Source organism: Schistocerca piceifrons, chromosome 3 (assembly GCF_021461385.2).
Source record: "Schistocerca piceifrons isolate TAMUIC-IGC-003096 chromosome 3, iqSchPice1.1, whole genome shotgun sequence".
NCBI classification, from domain to species: Eukaryota; Metazoa; Arthropoda; class Insecta; order Orthoptera; family Acrididae; genus Schistocerca; species Schistocerca piceifrons.
In genome coordinates, this window is record NC_060140.1 from 678,382,382 (window position 1) to 678,406,593 (window position 24,212).

At 41.1% G+C, this 24,212-nt stretch overlaps 1 protein-coding gene across 1 annotated transcript in view; it reads right to left on the minus strand.

Moving 5' to 3' along the window:
• The window catches only part of LOC124790069 (ATP-binding cassette sub-family F member 3), a 145,578-nt gene that overhangs the window by 27,790 nt on the left and 93,576 nt on the right, over positions 1 to 24,212 (minus strand). The window contains exons 7-12 of the mRNA XM_047257634.1: positions 15,245 to 15,445; positions 10,218 to 10,400; positions 9,650 to 9,823; positions 4,877 to 5,051; positions 4,277 to 4,457; positions 3,810 to 4,030 (exon numbers count right to left, since the gene is read on the minus strand). Of these exons, the coding sequence (XP_047113590.1) occupies positions 3,810 to 4,030; positions 4,277 to 4,457; positions 4,877 to 5,051; positions 9,650 to 9,823; positions 10,218 to 10,400; positions 15,245 to 15,445 (1,135 nt within the window). The remainder of the gene's footprint in view (positions 1 to 3,809; positions 4,031 to 4,276; positions 4,458 to 4,876; positions 5,052 to 9,649; positions 9,824 to 10,217; positions 10,401 to 15,244; positions 15,446 to 24,212) is intronic.

Below are 24,212 nucleotides of genomic sequence, written 5' to 3' on the forward strand. Positions count from 1 at the left end.
AGGAATTGGAAAAAACCACTGCAATTCCACTGGAGGATGACATCATGAGACTGGGAAGGCATGGAACATTCAATGAGGCAGTTTACGCATCAATGTCACCTGCTGCCACCAACTTATTGCCTGAGCAGCCTATATCCATTGTGTCTGAGGGTCTGGCGAGATCAAGGTCCTCGGCGGAACCCAGAATCTCCACCTCATCCGCAGACGCAGAGCTTGTAGAAAGTGGTGGTGTGGATGCCACTGCAATTCCCTTGGTCTTGGGGATATTCTTTTTGGATATCTCTCGCTGCTCCTTGGGTTTCCCTGGCAGAGAGGACTTCACTGGCTAAGTCTCTGGGACTGAGGATGAGCGTGATGTCCTACGACCAAATGCTTTTGGGCTCTTCAGCAACTGGCAGGTGTCATCTTTCCTACTAGCAGAAACCTGGGAAGCACACTTCTTCGGTGCAGAAATGGGGACTGATATCCCCAATGCTTGGGAGGGGGGGAGGGGGGGAGGGGGGGGGAGGTGTCGCTCCTGAAGTAGATGGTGAGGAGCAACAGGGAGGGAAGTGCCGCCCCCCCCCCCCCCGCCCCACCACCACCATAAAGTAGGCAGATGTAGTCTTCCGGCTCAGACAAGTGACTGGGGTTGGTGGAGCTGATGGGGCTAGAACTGTTTTAGTGGCAGCGTAACATGCCATACATACAGGATGTAGGTGTTCAAATTTCCTCTTAGCCTCATTGTAGGTCAGTCGGTTCTGGGTCCTGTACTCCATGATTTTCCTTTCTTTCTGGAGAATCTTGAAGTTAGGTGAGCAAGGTGAATGGTGCTCTCTGCAATTGACACAGATGGGAGGCGGGGCACATGGAGTACTGGGATGTGAAAGGGCATCCGCAATCTCGACATGTGATGCTGGAAGTACAGCGGGAAGACATATGGTCCAACTTTCAGCATTTAAAGCACCACATTGGGGGAGGGATATAGGGCTTTACATCACAGCGGTAGACTACCACCTTGACCTTCCCAGGTAATGTATCACCTTCAAAGGCAAAGATGAAGGCACATGTGGCAACCTATTATCCTTCAGATCCCAGTGGGCATTCCGAACAAAATGCCAACCTCACCACTCTAAATTGGAGCGCAGCTCCTCACCCGACTGCAAAAGAAGGTCCTTGTGAAATATAATACCCTAGACCATATTTAACCATTTATGGGGCATGATGGTTACAGAAACATCCCTCAGCGTGTCACAAGCGAGTAACGCCTGTGACTGGGCACAGGATTTTATTATTATTATTATTATTATTATTATTATTATTATTATTATTATTATTATTAAGACTGACCCAGATTTCATTTTTGTTAAGCCCTCCACTGCCACAAACTTGTCCTCCAAATGCTCACCAAAAAAACTGAGGCTTCATCATCATGAAAGATTCCCCATCAGCTCTCGAACATACAAGGTACCGGGTCAAATAAGAGCTGCTGCCATCTTAGCCTGACGTTCCTACTTTGGCGTGGCCAGGGATGGAAACAATTTGGGGTGGTACTTCTGTGCACTGAATTGAGCCTGTGAACACTTAGAGACTGCTGGTGTTTGACCACCAGCAAGAGATGATGTACTATGTTTCATCGCGTGTCATCCATTCTGATGCCACCCACTCCAACCAGGGTTTCTCCCCACAGGCGTCACCCAGCCGCAAAGGCCACCTGGCAGGATGGCCATTGCTGGGAGTCCCGATGCCCCAGGGTGATGGGCATCTACTCCTCGGCATACGTGGGGAGCTAATGGCGCAGGCATCAGCAGACCGATTCCTGTGTGGTCAGGGGGTTACAGCCAACAGGGTACAGGGGCGCCCCACCACAACAGACTAGCTACCGTACTGGATATCAGGTGCAATGAAGCAAAGTAGTCCATCATCATCATCAGCATAGAAAACAATACTGCACAGTTGATGGAAAGATATGCACCCAGGAGGATAACCTCACCCAACAGTTGGAGAATGAGCAGAAGTGCATATCCACATTGATGAAGGATGGGCATGATGGACACAATGCACCATGTAAGGTGCCCCTCCCCAATTGGCTCGCTCTTCCCAAAAATTTTGAAAAAATGGAGGTCAAACCCTACAGGGGACCATCACATAAAGGCCAAAATGTTTGCGACTCCTTTTAGTTGACTCTTATGACAGGCAGGAATACCTCCGGTCTATTCTAACCCCCGGACCCCCCAGTGAGGGGGCTAAAGGAATCTCACTATTTTCAGCCTGTAATACAAACATGGAAATAACGTGGTCCAATACAGGATATAAACAACTAATCAAAAATTGAGTGCAGCAGTAATCTTTATACACTCCTGGAAATGGAAAAAAGAACACATTGACACCGGTGTGTCAGACCCGCCATACTTGCTCCGGACACTGCGAGGGGGCTGTACAAGCAATGATCACACGCACGGCACAGCGGACACACCAGGAACCGCGGTGTTGGCCGTCGAATGGCGCTAGCTGCGCAGCATTTGTGCACCGCCGCCGTCAGTGTCAGCCAGTTTGCCGTGGCATACGGAGCTCCATCGCAGTCTTTCACACTGGTAGCATGCCGCGACAGCGTGGACGTGAACCGTATGTGCAGTTGACGGACTTTGAGCGACGGCGTATAGTGGGCATGCGGGAGGCCGGGTGGACGTACCGCCGAATTGCTCAACACGTGGGGCGTGAGGTCTCCACAGTACATCGATGTTGTCGCCAGTGGTCGGCGGAAGGTGCACGTGCCCGTCGACCAGGGACCGGACCACAGCGACGCACGGATGCACACCAGGACCGTAGGATCCTACGCAGTGCCGTAGGGGACCGCACTGCCACTTCCCAGCAAATTAGGGACACTGTTGCTCCTGGGGTATCGGCGAGGACCATTCGCAACCGTCTCCATGAAGCTGGGCTACGGTCCCGCACACCGTTAGGCCGTCTTCCGCTCACGCCCCAACATCGTGCAGCCCGCCTCCAGTGATGTCGCGACAGGCGTGAATGGAGGGACGAATGGAGACGTGTCGTCTTCAGCGATAAGAGTCGCTTCTGCCTTGGTGCCAATGATGGTCGTATGCGTGTTTGGCGCCGTGCAGGTGAGCGCCACAATCAGGACTGCATACGACCGAGGCACACAGGGCCAACACCCGGCATCATGGTGTGGGGAGCGATCTCCTACACTGGCCGTACACCACTGGTGATCGTCGAGGGGACACTGAATAGTGCACGGTACATCCAAACCGTCATCGAACCCATCATTCTACCATTCCTAGACCGGCAAGGGAACTTGCTGTTCCAACAGGACAATGCACGTCCGCATGTATCCCGTGCCACCCAACGTGCTCTAGAAGGTGTAAGTCAACTACCCTGGCCAGCAAGATCTCCGGATCTGTCCCCCATTGAGCATGTTTGGGACTGGATGAAGCGTCGTCTCACGCGGTCTGCACGTCCAGCACGAACGCTGGTCCAACTGAGGCGCCAGGTGGAAATGGCATGGCAAGCCGTTCCACAGGACTACATCCAGCATCTCTACGATCGTCTCCATGGGAGAATAGCAGCCTGCATTGCTGCGAAAGGTGGATATACACTGTACTAGTGCCGACATTGTGCATGCTCTGTTGCCTGTGTCTATGTGCCTGTGGTTCTGTCAGTGTGATCATGTGATGTATCTGACCCCAGGAATGTGTCAATAAAGTTTCCCCTTCATGGGACAATGAATTCACGGTGTTCTTATTTCAATTTCCAGGAGTGTATTTATTACATAAAAAATTTCCAATGGAAGATCAGTAATAAAAATTACTCACAGTGAATTTATTTATTGCTTTTCCTAGGGCTTCAATGGTCTCTATGTCTAGATGATTTGTTGGTTCATCAAGCACCAAGAAGTTTGGATTTCCCATACACATCCTGGAAAATGCTACTCGCGACTTTTGTCCTCCTGAGAGACTTCCAACTGTCTGGAGGGCCATGTCTCCAGTAATACCAAAACTTCCCAGCTGCCGCCTGTACTCCTCTATGGGTTTACCTAAGAAGAACAAAAATTTTGCAATAAAATAATGCAAAAATTCCATATCTAAAATTACACATTTTCCTTCATCTGCAAGCATACACACAAGCATGGCTGCAGCAAATGCTACAATAGTCAGTGATAGAACCAACAACATAGAACACATTCAGTGTCTGTAACAATACTTCTCCCCACCCATAATACTAAATATAATGAACCATTCCATAACTGTAAGACACGAATTTAAGAAAATATATTAAGCACCTGGATAAGAAGACTGGAGTAATTCCACTGATGAGACATTCATTTCCAACTGATCCACATGATGTTGACTAAAATAGCCAAATTTCAAATTCCGATGAACGTGCCGCATTCCCTTTGTGGGTGTCAGCATGCCCATTATGATTTTAAGTAGAGTCGTTTTACCAGCTCCATTGTCACCAACCTAAACATAATGCTAACATCTTCAAATAATCATGTAACTTTAAGTATAAGTATGCATGTTTGTACTGTACTATAATTATAAGTAATACTACTCTTTTTATGATCTGTTAAAAAGTAATGGAGCAACTTTTCAGTTTGGCACATATGACAATGAACTGAAATAATTAAAAAACATTGTGGCTGGGTGCTACGTATCTACAACAACATGGTTGTCTTAACATCTGAGCATTCCCACTATCATGTTTATGAATAATGAAATTATACACAAATTACTGCAGTAACAATGAAAAAGGAGGATGAATTAAATAATAATACTGTGCAGATTTTTGATTCCCAAAACCCAAACATTAATTTTAAAATATTTTCTACACCAAAACAGAACTGAACAGTTGATAGTTATTTAATTAAAATAGGACATACTATGCAAATTCTGGAGTCTAATGTAGCACCAAGGTTGACATCAGTGAAAATTGGCATCTCAGACGTGTATCCAAAAGATACTTCATTAATCTGTAGAATTGGTGGTGACAGTGGTTCAGCATCAGGAAATTTCAGAACAACTTCAATTTCTTTCTCTATGGGTTTGAGTTCTGGCCTGAAAAGCATAGCCAAAATATTAATTTCTGTTGTGCCACATTAACAATTTTGAAATGTTTGGAAAAACATAAAAACATATCCTAATACAAACATAATTAAGAAAAGGAAGTAATCTGCAGTTAACACAACGTGTTTCAACTGTGTGACAAAAGAAGGCTGCTTAATATGTGAAATATTTACATCTATCTCCAAGTTAAGAAACACACCATTGTCAAGGCAGTTCTGTAAATTATCATAATACTAGAATTTTAATATTATTATGAAAAGGAAAGTTGCTACTCACCATATAGCAGAGATGCTAGGTCACAGATAGGCACAACAAAGAGACTGTCACAAATAAAGCTTTCGGCCAGTAAGGCCTTCGTCAACAACAAACAAAAACACAAACACACGAAAGCGCGCGTGCAAATGCAACTCACACACACGACTGCAGTCTCAGGCAACTGAAACCACACTGTTTGCAGCAACACCAGTGGCGACTGGGTGGGGGTAAGGAGGAGGCTGGAGCAGGGAGGGGGAGGGATAGTATGGTAGGGGTGGTGGACACTGAAGTGCTGCAGGTTGACGGAGGGCAGGGGAGAGGTGGAGGGGCAGGGTCGGGGGTGATTGATGGAGAAGGAGAGAAGTATAAAGACCAGGTGTGATGGTGGAATTGCAACTGTGTATTGCTGGAATGGGAACAGGGAAGAGGCTGGGGAGTGAGGACAGTGCCTAACGAAGGTTGAGGCCAGGAGAGTTACGAGAACATAGGATGTGTAGCAGGGAAAGTTCCCACCTACACAATTCAGAAAAGCTGGTGTTGGTGGAAAGGATCCATACAGCACATAGTGTGAAGCATGTCATTGAAATGAAGGATGTCACATTTGGCAGCATGTTCAGCAACAGCGTAGTCCACTTGTTTCTTGGCCACAGTTTGTCAGTGGCCATTCATGTGGACAGACAGCTTGTTGGTTGTCATGCCTACATAGAATGCAGCACAGTGGTTGCAGCTTAGCTTGTAGATCACATGACTGGTTTCACAGGTAGCCCTGCCTTTGATGGGACAAATGATGTTTGTGACGGACTGAAGTAGGTGGCGGTGGGGGGATGTATGGGACAGATCTTGCATCTATGTCTACTACAGGGATATGAGCCATGAGGTAAGGGATTGGGAGCAGGGGTTGTGTAAGGATGGACGAGTGTATTGTGTAGGTTCGGTGGACGGTGTAATACCACGATGGGAGGGGTGGGTAGGACATTTCTCGTTTCAGGGCATGACGAGAGGTAGTCTAAACCCTAGTGGAGAGTGTAATTCAGTTGATCCAGTCGTGGGTGGTACTGAGTTACGAGGGTAATGCTGCTCTGTGGCCTGCACTTCACTGTCCGCCACCTCTACCACACTATCCCTCTCCCTCCATGCCCCGCCCTCCTCCTTACCCCCACCCAGTGCACTCCCATCATTCAATGGTGCTGCTGCTCGCAGTGTGGTTTCAGTCGCCTGAACTGCAGTCGTGTGTGTTTGTGTCTCTTTTGTTGACGAAAGCCTAACTGGCCGAAAGCTTTATTTGTGACAGTCTTCTTCTTGTGCCTATCTGCAACTCAGCTTCTCTGCTATATGTTGAGTAGCAACTTTCCTTTTGATAATAGTGTTAAGTTCCATCCTGGATTTTCCACTGCTTGATTTAGGCTTTTAATATCTGTGACATTTTCTACTATTAGCTTCAGGGGTATTAAGTTCTTGCTCTGAGGTGAAAGATATTTTTGTCAAACTTTCTGCACCTGTCATCCAAAGATGTACTGAGATTTCAACCCATCTCTGCAATATCCTAATTCACAAACAACAGAATCCACAATAATTTTTTAACATGGAAACTACTTTGTGCCAAGCATTTCAAATGTGTCCCCTTCCCCTTTGAAAATTATTTCAACCCTGTCAATGAGAGTACCCTCAAAATAATTGCATAATCTATGTGTAATTGTCATCAATGTGCCTTTCACAGAGGGTGGCTTTAAAACAACTAACAATTAGAATTAATTCTAACTGATGCAGCCTTTTCTTAACATCAATACGTAAAATAATTTCTGAAACTACTTCACTACTGAAGCTGTGTGTGTTCCCTCTTGCTGATGTGGGCCCCAAATCTTCATCACAGACAGTTAACTACCGAACACCTATATTGCTATAGTCTATTACAACTAAACCTTTTTTGGTCTGTTCTTTCTTCTTCTTCTTCTTCTTCTTCTACATATATCCAACCTCAAATCTCAAAAGTTCTCTTCTTCAAACCTTTTCTGCCACAACACTGACACTATATGCCCTTCAAGCAGTTTTCACGGTAGCAATCACTGCCTGATATTAGACAAAAAAAACATGGGCTTCAGCACAGTTTACTATAAACTATTTTTACTGACATTGCAAGACACCAATGAGACTTTAAACAGTAGTTACTTCTCCCAAAAGCTTGATCTGATGCTATCACTTTTTGTCATTTTTGATACCACAGTATCAAAACAGGGTACAGTGGATCACGGAAGAGTATAGAGCAGTTTCTTGGCACCTTTTTTCGAAGTTGATGTGACTATCAATGCTTCACAAACCTTCTCATACTTGAAGACTGTCCACACCACTCCAACCACATTTTGATCATAGTGTTACAGATGGAGTCAATTCATGTACTGAGGCCTGCCTCTCCCTTCAAGGTGGTGACCTGACTGTGATTAAGTGCATAATGCTGAAATGTAGATACTATTGGAGCAGGTTCAGTGTGTCATACAACCAAACACAAAAAGCATAGATACACATCATTTGGAAAGACCTTGTTAACCCAAGGAAAAAAGTTTTTTTTCTATGAGGGTACCAATGTTTTCGGCAGATGAGTACACTGCACAAGGTGCTTACGAGTTTCAACCACCACCACCACAATCCCCCCCCAACACCTAAAGGTTATGCCTTGTTGCTGCAAGGACTGCATTTTGGATAGTTACTTTGAGGTTTCTTTGCTCACTGGCTGCTTTTAAAACATCACTGGATGTTATGCCTGTAAAGGGGGTCATTATTGGCCTTCTCCAAATCCACATTTCAATCATTTCTAAGCTATTTCTGTCCATCTTCACCTGTGCTCAGTTTTCACAGCCATTCAGCTGTGTGCACTTGAGGTGAACAACTGATAAATTGTGTTTTTTAAATTTTCTATAATAAATTTCTTTACTGATCATTAGTTTCTTTCACTGACAGCATGCATTTTTGCTGTTGTCTTCAGTAATTAACATGCCTAAATAACCCTTTTCTTTAATAATTCTATTTCTTTTGATTATGATGTCAACTGTTTTCATTTTTTTTGTTTATTATTATAATTTTGGTCTTCTGCATATTAACATTTACCTTCACAATTGTTGCCAATTTAGAAAGTTTTTTCCGCATACACAAGAAATGTACATACATCCTTCATCTCCTGGCAGAAAATGTAACTTATTTACTATACAACAATGACATTTTGTGACCGATTTACAACAGGAAGCATTATCAATTTTCAGTACCACAATACAGCAAAACTACTGCTCAGTTTGCACTGTAAGTATTTTTACTATCTTCACACACACCTGTAAGTTCTATCATTAATTCGCTCAACTATCAACAGTTCAAACCACAACATAAGCTCTTGGCTTCCTCACATGCTGCTGCAAGAAACCACAAATGCTTTTCACTACCAACAAGCATGTAGAGGATGCCATCCATCTGACAATGCTGGTTGACCATCAGAACATTTAGTGGATAAAATAATACTTCATAACTGATGCAGAATTATACATTTTTTAAAAATGTCACTGTCTGCTTCACACACAGACCAAGGCGAAGAAGATTTTATAATGTGTTCTTTCATAAAAAAAACTAAAACAGTGATCAATAATTTGTACTAACTGGTTAATTTTAAAAGGCTTACAAGTTCTTGAGCACTTTTTTTTTATAGCTTTGTTCACATTCTGTGTAACTGGCTTGTTCCATCACATGTCAAAGGATGGTACGATCAGCGGATGAACAGTTCCTGCAGGTACATGCAATCAGAGTCTAAAGATATTTGGAGAATAGGTTTAGTAAGTTCATTTGCAAATTTGAGAGATGCAAAAAGTAAAATAAATGAGAGGTGCTGCAACACTTTCCTACTGTTCCTTCACGCAAAGTGAAAAGTGATAACATTCCAAAATGGAAAATTAAACTACACATGAAAAAAATGTTGATAAAAAGAGTGGGAGCAATAGGAACAAAAAATGAACTAAAGACAGAAAAACTGCATTTTACAGTGTAACAAACAGGCAACAAACTCATAATACTGTGGGAATGAAAGATTAATTCCCAAGGGTAGCTAACTGGAGAGAGTAAGATCAGGAAACGATGGAATGGGTACTAATAGAAACCAGCAAGTGCATGAGAGGGAGAAAATGATCATATTTGATGAATATAGCTGCAAAAGACAGCACTTTTGTGATCTTTGAGACATTGTATGGTTCCTTCAATAGGTTATTAAAATTAATATTGTGCTTTTATGTAAAAGACAATGTAGACCTATTTAATAACAGGCAATACATCACACACTACTCCTATGCATCTGAGATACTTACAGTTTTTCAAGCATCTTGATTTTGCTCTGAACACTTGAAGCCCTATTTGCATTATAGCGAAATCTGTCAATGAATTCTTGAACATGGGCTCGATGTTGCTGTTGAGCCTCAAACTCCCGCTGCTGATTTCGTAATTTTTCTGTTTTAGTCTTCTCAAAATTCTCGTAGTTCCCCCTGAAATTAACAATAAAAACAAAATAATACAACCAAACAGTTATTATATTTATCAAAAGGTGAGCTCCAGGAAGTAATTGCTGATACTGTATGAATGTAACAATGACGTGCTCCAGTCAATACATTTTTTGAAAAAATATCATTCTGCATTAAACTCATTCCTCATCACAAGTAGAATATTTTACAGCTTGCAGAAAGAGAGGTAAACTACACTAACAGCAAGAAACAGATGGCTTTATTTAGAAGAAAAGAAACAACTATCCATCCTTTTCACTGTGCAGTTTTGCTTGCACATTACACTTCTGCAAGTGTGAGGCATGGATGCACTCCTTTAATCAACATTTCTGGAACATATGCTTTATTACTGAAATAATGATTATTAATTTAAACTTACCTGTAAGCTTCTATACGTTGGGAATGTAGGTGAAGAATATCAGTGGGCACTGTGTCAAGAAAGTGCCTATCGTGAGACACAACCAGTAACGTGGTGGGCCAGTTCTGTAAGTAATTCTCTAACCATATGATGGCTTTTATATCCAACATATTAGTAGGCTCATCAAGTAACAGCAGATCAGGTCTGGAACATCACAAACCAAAGAATTACTGAATTTTAACTAGCATTACACGGTACATGATTAATAGTTTAAACAAGAAGAGTATAGCGGTTTTCGAAATATGGTGCTACAGAAGAACGCTGAAGATTAGATGGACAGATCACGTAAATAATGAGGAGGTACTGAATAGAATTGGAGAGAAGAGGAATTTGTGGTACAACTTGACTAGAAGAAGGGATCGGTTGGTAGAACATGTTCTGAGGCATCAAGGGATCAGCAATTTAGCAGTGGAGGGCAGTGTAGTGGGTAAAAATCTTAGAGGGAAACCGAGAGATGAATACACTATGCAGATTCAAAAGGATGTAGGTTGCAGCAGGTACTTTGAGATGGAGCTTGCACAGGATAGGGTAGCATGGAGAGCTGCATCAAACCAGTCACTGGACTGAAGACCACAACAAGAACAACAACAACAATTACACGACTACAAAAAGCGATAGCCTGCAAATGACCTGTCCCAACAGATTAAAGCTTTGTATTGGACCAAAACCTGTTCCTTGCACTTCATGGAAAGTGACGAACAAATTTAGCCATTGGAGTATGCCTCACATACCAACTCAAAGCTATAGTAAGTACCTTTCTCTCATTTTCCAAAGCACCACCACAGCTTCCCAGCATACACTGCTTCAAAAGTATGCCAGGTAAAAGACTTAACACATAAAGGAATAGAAAGACATAGCAGAGAATGCCTCATTCCAGTCTAGAAAGTTGTCCAACAATAAAGGATCACCTCTGCAGTGTGTGGGAATGTAGGAAAGATATGTATTCTCAGTCTGTATACTTAACCCCTTAAGTGTAAATTTTCCATGTGCACTTCTATACCTCAGTAGATAATTTCCCCTAACAATGGCCAGTGTGGTCAGAGTTGTTCACACATTGAAACATTTGTAGATTTTGGTTTATGGAGCAATACTTAAGGTAATTAGGACTGAATAGAAACATTAAAGAAGAGAATGAACTTTTATTTCCTCAATAACATGTCTTTTCTGGATGCAAATTGTTTTAAAATATTCTGCACACCAATAAAACGTTTCTTCTCAAAGACATCTTATCATGCATATTCCACACTTCATTTGCCTTCCTTCACTGTGGTTGCCAATAATTCTGGAAAATGCCTGGCTATGAGTTGCTTCTGCTGTCCAAGGTGAGCATCCAATTGTTCTTTGAGACTAATCACAAATTCGAATTGCTATTTTTTGCCACAATGTTTTTTGTATAGAACATACGCATCGAAGCATGCAACATTGACTTATATTCTGACAATATTTTTTCAGTCTACTCTTGGCCATTTGTTAACTTTGCAACTAGGAATTACTCCTATCCATGCATACACTACTCTTTTTGTAATGCACTACAAAATTTGGTTTTTGCACAATGCCACTCCTTGAATTTACTTCTTGTAACATATCATAATGGAAAAGTGTGACCATTTTGACTAGTCTCTCATCCTTCCATTTTATCATCATCTGCTTGTTTCTGTACGCAATTACATGTTTGCTCTTCTTCAGTTTTCCACTATCCCTGAAGGTGGGGAATTCCTTTTTGTTTTTCCGCACTGACAGACATTATCAGTGTCTGTATAGTCCGTCAACCAAATCTAGACCAGTGTTCCACTTGTCACAGTTTGCTCAGAAAGAGTTACTGTACTCACTGTGAGCGAGCACCAAAACCAATTCGAGAAGTATTGGCCTTCCCATTAGAAACATGGCACAGAATTTGTGGACTGATATCTGTCCAACCAATTACAAACAAGCAGGCCACTGACAGATATATTTATGATGCCAACTTAAATGGTTAAGTAAAGCTGTAAGATGTTCTGATGTTTTGGCTGATAGACTACTGCCTGTGAAACAGCAATGACCCAGGCAAATCCAGCCTAGCACTTTTGCACTTGGCATGTTTAGATGTACTGCCATTTATGTATCTGGATGCTGACAACTCTTTTACATATACAGCTGAAATCACACACCAATTTTACGGTACCAGTTACATTTTGGTGGATATGTATATTTGTGGTTGCAGTCTCTTATTCCTGTTTAACATTCAACTATTTGTCAGCCATGATTGCCTGTTATTCTCATCAACTTTTTTGCCCCTACATAACCCCAGTAAATTTCATATCTGTAATAGAACTGTAACATCCTTTTGATTCAAAAAGGAAGAAATTATGGAGAAGCTAATTAGAAGTGAAAATGAGGATAACCTGTATCAAAAGGAAAAGCAGTTTGAGAAAACTGTAAAATTATGTCACAAATCACTACTTCTTGTCTTCACCTCCCCCCCCCCCCCCCAATACACACACACACACACACACACACACACACACACACACACACACACACACACACACAATAAATACATAAATAAATACAGTACTGCCGACAAACACGTGAAAGTATAAACACTATGCTAGCTTTCAGAACTAATAGTTCCTTTCTCAGGGATGGATTGCGACAGCTAGGATAATGTATGTACTTTTAAATGTGTTTATTGGTACTGTATGAAGGTAACTTCTTTGATGGTAATAACAGCCATGATTTCCACAAAATGTCAACTAAACACACAATTTTTGCCTTTTACAGAATTGTGTTCTATACAGGTACAGTAGATATACATTCAGAATCTGAAGAGTGTACAAATGTGGTGAACCAGTTGGAAACTGAGTATGTACAATAAAAATATTCTACTGAAGAAAATTTATTTCAATCTACTTAATGACCTTATGAATTCAGGACACTATGAACTAGAGAATGAACCTATTATTGTATCATTTTTCTCAATTTTTCTGATCAAAGATCTGACAAAATATATAGGAGATGAAATCTATGGATTTTATTCCACTGTTATTAATAATCAAAAATGCAATTAACCTGGCACATTTGCAAAACGTAAAGCTACAGGATTTGGGGCATGCAATTGTAGTCTGTCTCCTCATGGTTAAAATAGAAAAGGCTCAAAATTAATGATACAGAAAAATGTGCATTTGATCATTTCACATTTTAGCAAACTAATCCTGATACTGTTTGGCATTAATTCTGAAAATTTATCATTAATAAACTTTAATATTGCTTCACAGAGCTTTTCATTTGTATCGATAATTCAGCAGTGACTGAGGCAGCTGTCATTCAAATGCTGATTATCTTCTAAACAATTTATGTCAACCAAATGAAAGCCAGTTTCAGACTGACTGTCCTGTACTTTAATGTGTATTTACGTGAAAACAGAATAACATAAAATGGATTTCACAATTTGGTTAGAAGTATTGACATAAAGGCAACTGTTATTTAAGCCCAGATTCACTGTTTTTGTTTCAGAGTCAATACAACCACAATCAGCACACAGCAAAGCATTGTTAACACACAGCTATGCATTTGAAATCACACTGCATGGTAACCTTGTTTTATCAAGTATTGCAGGCTTAATAAATATAATAACTGACATGTCTTTAGGAAAGTTTATAAAATAGATAATATTAATATCATAACTGATAATGCTAACTGAAATAAAGGCACAACAGCAATAGGTTCTGAAACCAGGGGAATATAGTTTATGTCAACTACGTGATGCTTTCCACAAAGAGATGTCGCAAAGGAGAAGTCTGGATGTAACCTGCCTATGACAAACGAGAAACGCTTGAGATGGATATATCAGGAAAACAGGAGAAAAAGTTTAGGAATCACAATATGTTGTAATTTACAAATTTAATATTGGGAGAGAGGAGCTAAATGAATAAATATCACAAAATTGGAAGTTTCCCACAGAAATTCCACTCCAGGTTGCTGCACAATATTATATCTCCTGGTAGTGCTTCTGCCTTCTTTATGTCAACAAGAATGTCTGACATGTATACAAATTAAGAACTCTAGTACAATGACTCCCTTGGCTAAGGTTGTCCAGAGTAAAATGATACCTTCTGAAGCCATACAGGAAGCAAGGCAGAAGATTCATTCTTTCTAAAATTCATACAAAATATCTGCTGATCAGTCACCTAACAGTCTCTCTCAGATAAGTGTTTATAAGAATACTACAGTAACTACTCAGAGACGTGCAACCTTTCCGTAGTTTTAGGAAAGGAATCACGATTACCCTTTAGGTGCCGACATTCTTCTTGTAACCAGATTTCATTAAAAAGTTCCAAGAGGATTTCCATTTGCTTCAGTATTCAGCTACTTCAGCATCCCAAACTGAATTTTGTCAGGGCCACTAACTGTCTTCATACAGACACTATAGATTCTCATACAAAGAATAGGCAATTATACATCCTGTGTTAACATACTGTTGAGTACGATTTTGTTTTCTTCAGGTCCACTAGACAGTGTCGGCGTATAATATCTTGTCCCCCATTAGACATTACAAATATATATTGCCATAGCCTGTCCAATGAGGTGGTGTAGTAAGAACAGCCTGCTAAATGGCTGCTACTACAGTTTTACTTTTTCCTTCCAGAAATTGTTATACACAGATCAATACTTGTAACAGTATCAATACAGAGAAGTATTTACTACCACTCTTCGTAACATTATTCTTTAAAAAATTGTTAGAAGTAATTTTTCTTTGACCTAAATAAAGTAATGAAAAACAAGACAGAATCTTCTTCCTCACATACCCTTTGAGAAAGGGCAAGTAATGATGTGCAAATATCAAAGGTGTCCAGCACTTGGCAGAGGTCATTCCTAAATGTAAGTCTGTATGCACTAACATAAATTAAATATTGGCTCAAACTAACATTTTTTTGTTCCAGACTGCTTACATGATTCACAAGACTATATTTAAGAAAGTGTATGAAGATCAAATTAAGAAAGCATCTTACCTTGAGAACAATGCTCTCGCCAAAGCGAGTCTCATCCGCCAACCACCTGAGAATTCTTTTGTGCAACGCTGCTGCATTTCAGTGGAGAACCCAAGACCATTCAGAATAATACTGGCACGTGCTGGAGCTTTATCAGCTTCTATATTTTGCAGCTGAGTGTAGACATCAGTCAACTCTTGAGTCAATTCAGGTTCTGTGCACCTGAAAAATAAATATGACCAGCGATATGTTTTATAAATATAAATATTTGTTCATTATCAACTGCTGTTCTTAAACTTTTGTATTAATTACAACTGCAGCTAATAACTAAGCTAATATTTAAATAATACTTCTTATAACATACTGTCAGATATGCAATACAGCAATCAAGCTGTAACTTCTGAAAGTAGCAAAGGCAATGTGACTATAGCACGTTTATGTGCAAGATCACGAAACTACTGCTAATAGTAGTACTAGTACTACTACGCAGTCCAGAATATTGCTGAAAGTAAGATGCTTTAACACATCAAATGCTTAAAACAAATACAACGAGTTTCTTCAGAGAAATTTTCCATATATTTTTGAACACTCAATCAGTTGTATGGATTTACATCTCATGTCTATCTCCAAAGTACTCCAGTAATTGTTGTACTTAAAAGCATATTTTTGTAATTGAGATTTTGTATCAGTTAATTACTTGTGAAATTTATATGGAGGGTTTCAATTTTGAGTGAACCAACAACAAATTGCATGTTTCAAGACATTCAGCGCCAAAGTTAACCACACAAAAATGTTGACATATCGAAGGTAGTTAATGACATTCAACAGACTCCTAAGATATATTCATTGGTGTTTACTGATTTTTTTAAACAATACACATATCAAGCATTTAAAAATCATAGTCGTAAGAAGGAAGTAAAATGAAAATTTAACTATTTACTGTCTTATCACAGATGTTACCTTTGCAACAGTCTAGTTTCATTCATCTGCACAAAATGTGTGCTATTAAGAGACAATGCCTTGCAAAATTTAAACAGACTTTTGAAGAATCTCATTCACCTTCTGACAACACTACTACAATGTAATATCCAACCATCTGTGTGACATCTGGTATGTTCTTGTAAAAATCATGGTAAATAGGGTGAATAAGGCACAGTACTGACAAGATGTTTCTTCTTTGGACATTAAGTGTCCATCCTTTGGGATACCTCAGGTTCTGTGCATTGTGAAGTGTGTCATTGTAATTCTACTTAAAATTTATTACATTGGGCTCCTCTTTGTTTATTCTGATATATGATATGCTCATCCAAGCTGCAGTTAGTCCATAAACTTTTTTCTTGTTTATTAAAACTGATGTTAAACTGTCAGAGCTGAAAAAAAAAAAAAACTGTCACTTCTCATTTCCACCACATGGCTCTGCATGTATTGATTGGGGGCTTTCTTGTGCTTCACCTTTGCAGTTTTAAAGCATTCTTCCAAGGATAAAGTTTTTGTTTGTGTAAAACTACAGCATGTGTGTTCTCTATTAGCATTTTCATGAGGCTGGCATAGCATACATAAAAGTTTTAAAAACAACGATTTTTTCCATATATTTCATATGGCAAAGTGAACCGATTATGTTACTGAAGCTCACACTGTTCAATGGCTATAATGATCAATTGAAAACATGTCTTTCAATGCGTACTCTACAACATGGTTCATACTTCACCCCCTACAGAGCAGCACAGCAAATTATCATGTAGTTAGTCCACTTTTGCATATGACAATAGACTCACATAACTGTACACCACAAGCAACCTAGTACAGAATGTATCTTTACTACTTGACTGACCCAGGAGTTGCACATATTTGTCACTGGAACTACACTCAGCATCATCACTGTCATTTGACTTGTTAACTTTCATCTATAAGATGGCTTGCTATCTTTTGTTCTCTCCTCCTTGGAAATGATCCGTTTAGGACATACAAGAATACCAAATAAATTTCTCCATATTATGTAGTTAACTATACGCAATTTTTTCACGAGTGCATAAATGATGAAATGGAATTATTTTAGAATGTGCAAATAAATATTAGTTTTCTGACTTAACTCGTTTGTATTTCAAGAAGCATTATAACATTTGAGGGAAAAGGCAATTTTGCAACTGTTCATTCCAAAGCTTCTCCGTACTGAAGGTAGAGCTGCTACCATATGTTTCTCAGTAACATTTCACTTTGTGAGCTTATAATCCCACTAAATTTCTTCACAACAGTTTTTTGGGAAACAAAACTGACGGAAAAAGAGAAGGGTCTCACTATGACAATTACTGAATAAGAAAGGAGGAAGTATAGAACCAGTACCCAAAACAGCGAAGTCAGAATGGAAACAAGACTAGGAATGTTGAAATCTAAGAAGGAAAGACAATAGCCCCAGCCCCAGGATATCTTCCTGGGCAAGAGTGCATCAACAGTGGACCATGTGATATTGATTTTCATCGATCTATGTAACTGACATCACCAGCTTTGCCCCCGCAGGCTCTGAAAACTGGTCTCAACACCCTACTATTTAAGACCAATGTTGATTACGTGTTCATCGAGAGATATGTTTGGGGGAGAAGGGGTACAAGTACAAGTACAAGTAGGACTCATGCTTGGAAGATTCTGTACAAACGTAATTATGTATGACTTAGAAGCTTAAATTATTTACACTGTCAAGAGACATTAGTATTTGAGAAATTTTAACTTTATGCCTCTACCCATTCCTGACAAAGAAAGGTATTAACAGACGGATGGATGGATGGACAGACAAAGTGATCCTATGAGGGCTCTGTTGTTACTGATAGAGGCATGGAATACTAAAAATAAAACACATTTAAGGGGAGCCGGAGGTGGTCAAATCCAAAAAATTACGATTTTTTTTGCTACTGAAAATTAATTGGAACATTCCTCTTTAATGTAAACTTTGAATTATTGTTCTACTCGCCCTAGAAGTGGAGTTATTACCATTTTCCCCCACGCCTGCGGAGGAAATGGGCGGCCACTGAATGCATCTAACACCCTCTCGTGACTTCCTGGCGAACTGCTTGGGATTTTCCCGGCCTGTTATGCATAGAGTGCCTTATGTTACGCATACAGCGAGTGTGCAAGGGTTGGCTACATTGTTTTCTGTGACAAATGAAGTGCTAAGAGCGTGGAACATCGTCTCTTTGCTGTTTACCATTTCGAATTAGTTCAGTGTTGCGTCTGTTGTTGGTAGTATTATACTTCTTGTGTAAAGCGCTGTTCTGGTTACGATGCCACGTTTTAGTAACCGTGTATATAAGAAGAGGAAGAACGTAGGGAAAAGAAAATTAACACTAATACCAAGTTGCGATACTACAACTACTGAAACAGTGCGTTATTCTGCTAAGCAACACATGGCCGGCCATAGCTCTGTGACATCTTCTACGAAGAAGCTGACTGGTGGAAGTGACAGATTTCGTGAATATGTTAGTGACAGTGATGATATTAACGAAGTACTGAATATTGGATTATTATCTTCTGTGCTGAAAAAAGTGTTCTGTGCAAAATGTGTTCAAGTGTAGGAGTGAGACTACAGATAACAAAGCACTTTGGTTTAGCTTGTGAGATGAAGATAATCTGTGCATGTTGCAAGTATCAAGTGACTTTCTACAATTCACATGCCAGTCTCTTTGGTGAAAATGGACGATCTAGAGTGTTTGATGTGAATGTTCGACTTGTGTATGGTCTTCGATCCATTGGAAAAGGGTCTGCTGCTGGTAAACTGTTTTGTGGTATTATGAACTTGCCATCGCCTCCAAGCAAATTTGGGTACTACTGTGAACTGGTAGGATCCTCTGTTGAAGATGTGGCTTTGAAAACCATGAAGGAAGCAGTGGAGGAATCTGTAGAAATGAACGGTGGTTCTAGAGATTTGGTAGTGGCATTAGATGGTTCCTTGCAAAAGAGGGGTCATAAATCCCTGAATGGGGTTGTAACTGCTACTTGTGGTGATAGTGCAAAAGTGATACATGTTGCAATATTATCAAAACATTGTAGGTGCAAAAACAAAATCAAAGGAGAGCACAGTGGAACCTGAAAGGCAAATTTTAGTGGATCAAGTGGAGCAATGGAAGTGGATGGAGTGAAACAAATTTTTGAATGTTCAGTTCCCAGATACAACGTTAGGTACAAATACTACCTTGGGGATGGTGGCTCCAAAGGTTTCAAGACTATAGAGGAACTGAAACCATATTGAAACGAATCTGTAGTTGAAAAATTGGAATGCATTAGGCATGTGCAAAAGCGTATGGGTGAACGGCTTCGAAGGCTCAAACAAACTTTGGGTTCAAGTAAGCTCAGTGATGGAAAGACAATAGGAGGGAGAGGTAGGCTTACTGATGAGGTGATTGAACGTCTACAGAGATACTATGGGTATGCTATAAGGCAAAATACTAGTAATGTTAGTGACATGCGAAAAGCAGTGTGGGCATTGTTCCTTCATACTGCCTCTTCCAATGAATACCCTCAACACAGCCTGTGCCCAAAAGATTCCTGGTGCAAATATAATGCAAAAAAGGACTATGATCACAAACATGGTTTGCCAGCAGCTCTGATAAATGCAATAAAACCAATTTTTCATGACTTAGCACAGCCAGAATTGTTACACAAATGTCTACACGGAAAGACGCAGAATCCTAATGAGAGCGTAAACAATTTGATTTGGAAAGTGATTCCTAAAAGGGTGTTTGTAAGCATAAAAACACTGCACTTTGGCATTTATGATGCAATAGCAACCTACAACCAAGGGAACAGTGTGAAGTGTGAAGTTCTGAAGGCATTAGGATTTACATCTGGGGTGAACACTGTACGAGCACTAAGAAATATTGACAGAGAAAGGATAAGACGAGCAGAAAGAAGAGAAAGGCATATAAAGTATGATGGAACAACAGGCCAGAAAAGAAGACAGAAGAGGAAGCTTTTGGAGGATGAAGAAGAAGACCCTGATAATCCATCCTATAGTGCAGGTATGTATTGAGAAACTTTGATAGCCATTTCCCGTAAATTACAACTTTTCGAATACAAGGAACATTTTCTCAAAATCCACTCAAGCTAGACAGATGAAACTTTTATACAGCACTCCTAGTGGTCAAACTTACATTGTAACACAGCCATTTGGCAATATGTTCAGTAGTTTCATTTCAGTTTAATTATAAAGCAATTATTTGTAAAAAAATTTGGGTCATTAATAAAAAAAATAATTGGAAGGAAACTAGAAAAGATACTCCAAAATCCCTCTGTCATAACTGCAATACTAAACCACTCTATATGTAAAAAAAAAAATCAAATTTTTCTATTTGGCAGTTTATTCATAAATGTTCCTCAGACTTAGTGATTTTAACATGGGCAGCATAGGCACCTCCGGCTCCCCTTAAGAGTTTTATCACAGTACACCTTACCAGCTTACTTTTCATTTGCACATATTCAAACATGATCTTGCACCATTATCAATGTAATTTTCCTCCTTGTGATGGAACTTTTGTGTAAAAAAACTACAGAAAAATAAATTCATTTTGGAATTCATTGTAGTGCTTACATATTCACTTAATTATTGAACAAGCATACAAGCTTGTAATAACCTTAAAGAGTCTTCAAATCTGTTGGTTTTCTATATTATTTCTACTGAAACATTTGCCTTTATAGTTTTCATTTACCAATGATTGTCTGGCAGAAAAAAAAGCTTAAATTTTAGCTTTTAAGAAATCCATGGATGCATAAACACAAGTGACTCACGTTAGTTTAAACTATGTGGACCCAAGGGAGAAAATATAGCCTACAACAGTGCTCAAATTTTAGGAGCTTCAGATGATGATTTCTACATGGAATACTCTCATGAGTGGTCTACGAATGAGGAAAGACCCCACGGCTGGAGTTATAAGTAATGACCTACACTCCTGGAAATTGAAATAAGAACACCGTGAATTCATTGTCCCAGGAAGGGGAAACTTTATTGACACATTCCTGGGGTCAGATACATCACATGATCACACTGACAGAACCACAGGCACATGGACACAGGCAACAGAGCATGCACAATGTTGGCACTAGTACAGTGTATATCCACCTTTCGCAGCAATGCAGGCTGCTATTCTCCCATGGAGACGATCGTAGAGATGCTCGATGTAGTCCTGTGGAACGGCTTGCCATGCCATTTCCACCTGGCGCCTCAGTTGGACCAGCGTTCGTGCTGGACGTGCAGACCGCGTGAGACGACGCTTCATCCAGTCCCAAACATGCTCAATGGGGGACAGATCCGGAGATCTTGCTGGCCAGGGTAGTTGACTTACACCTTCTAGAGCACGTTGGGTGGCACGGGATACATGCGGACGTGCATTGTCCTGTTGGAACAGCAAGTTCCCTTGCCGGTCTAGGAATGGTAGAACGATGGGTTCGATGACGGTTTGGATGTACCGTGCACTATTCAGTGTCCCCTCGACGATCACCAGTGGTGTACGGCCAGTGTAGGAGATCGCTCCCCACACCATGATGCCGGGTGTTGGCCCTGTGTGCCTCGGTCGTATGCAGTCCTGATTGTGGCGCTCACCTGCACGGCGCCAAACACGCATACGACCATCATTGGCACCAAGGCAGAAGCGACTCATCGCTGAAGACGACACGTCTCCATTCGTCCCTCCATTCACGCCTGTCGCGACACCACTGGAGGCGGGCTGCACGATGTTGGGGCGTGAGCGGAAGACGGCCTAACTGTGTGCGGGACCGTAGCCCAGCTTCATGGAGACAGTTGCGAATGGTCCTCGCCGATACCCCAGGAGCAACAGTGTCCCTAATTTGCTGGGAAGTGGCAGTGCGGTCCCCTACGGCACTGCGTAGGATCCTACGGTCTTGGCGTGCATCCGTGCATCGCTGCGGTCCGGTCCCAGGTCGACGGGCACGTGCACCTTCCGCCGACCACTGGCGACAACATCGATGTACTGTGGAGACCTCACGCCCCACGTGTTGAGCAATTCGGCGGTACGTCCACCCGGCCTCCCGCATGCCCACTATACGCCCTCGCTCAAAGTCCGTCAACTGCACATACGGTTCACGTCCACGCTGTCGCGGCATGCTACCAGTGTTAAAGACTGCGATGAAGCTCCGTATGCCACGGCAAACTGGCTGACACTGACGGCGGCGGTGCACAAATGCTGCGCAGCTAGCGCCATTCGACGGCCAACACCGCGGTTCCTGGTGTGTCCGCTGTGCCGTGCGTGTGATCATTGCTTGTACAGCCCCCTCGCAGTGTCCGGAGCAAGTATGGTGGGTCTGACACACCGGTGCCAATGTGTTCTTTTTTCCATTTCCAGGAGTGTATATCCTTTTAATGGGGGATACAACTAACAATTCTAAATTATCTTCAGGGTCATACAAATGATGACTTTATACTCTCTCCACAACAGGGCCTAAAGAGATACATGCAACTTTCTCCAAGGGGTGTACCCTGTCATATAGTGACTCCCCTCAGAAGTAAATGTAAGTAAATGCTTGAACTTACCTTAAGACGGGTCACAAAAAAAACTAGTCAAAGCTCTCAAAACAAGTACATAGGTACACACATGAGATCATCTCAACAGGTGTACTATACATGACAACGAAGCTCTCAAAAGGGGCGGGAAAGCGTGTGTGTGTGTGTGTGTGTGTGTGTGTGTGTGTGTGTGTGTGTGTGTGTGTGTGTGGGGGGGGGGGGGGGGGGAGAACAGACATAGTTTAACAGGGAAATGACTAATAGTGAAACAAAATTTGGATCTTCAGTGTGCTTGAACAGCACAGAAATATTGTTATAATTCCTGCACGTGTGACAACATTGAATACATCTATAATCAGGTTGTATCTCTACTTATTTGAAACATAAATAATGACATACTTTCCTTAATAGGATGTGGATCATAACCTGCACTTCATCCATATGGTTGAAGTATGAATAAAGATGTTTGTATCTCTTACGACAGGGTGGATGTAAGTAAGGACTATTCTAAAAATGAATGACAGTAATGAAGGTCAGTAAAAAAATCCCATTCCCGCCATCCCATGTTAAAATTAATCCATCATCTCTTTGTACCACATGCAACAGCCTTGCCGCAGTGGATACACTGGTTCCCGTGAGATCACCGAAGTTAAGCACTGTCGGGTATGGCCAGCACTTGGATGGGTGACCATCCAGCCGCCACACGCTGCTGCCATTTTACGGGGTGCACTCAGCCTTGTGATGTCAATTGAGGAGCTACTCAACCGAATAGTTGCGGTTCTGATCAAAGACAACAATCATAACGACCAGGAGAGCGGTGTGCTGACCACACGCCCCTATCTGCATCCTCAACTGAGGATGACACAGCGGTCAGATAGTCCCGATGGGACTGAAGACTGAGTGCTGCTGCTGTCTCTGTACCTCATACCATTTACAAACCAATTTCTTCACCTTATACCCCCATCTCACAATATGATAGTAAAAGAAAATTTGGTGATAACGTATGTAGGATAGTATTGGAGGCTGGAGATGAGGGTAAGGAACACCATTGTATTGAAAATTACATGTGGAGAAATACGAGGTACTCCCTAAAAGTTCCTAGGATACATCAATAAATAAAATTACACTTTACCTGGATCTTATTCACCACAATCACCTTCAATGTAGTCCCCTTGGTAGTTTATACACTGCTCCCAGTTATTTTTCCATGTACTGATAGCTCCATGGAATCAATTTTTTGTGAGAGAATTTACTATAACTCGCAGTTACACTTGAATCCCCTGAACTGAGTGAAATCTTCAGCCTTTCAACTTTAGTCTCATCCTGGGGAATTAAAAAAAGACACACCTGGTGTCAGGTCAGGTGAATACAGTGGATGAGGATAAGTGGTCTTTTGTTTTTCCACCACAAACTCCAGGATGATCAGAGCAGTGTGTGACATGGCATTGTCATGGTGGAGAAACCATGTGCCATTTTTATGGACTTCTC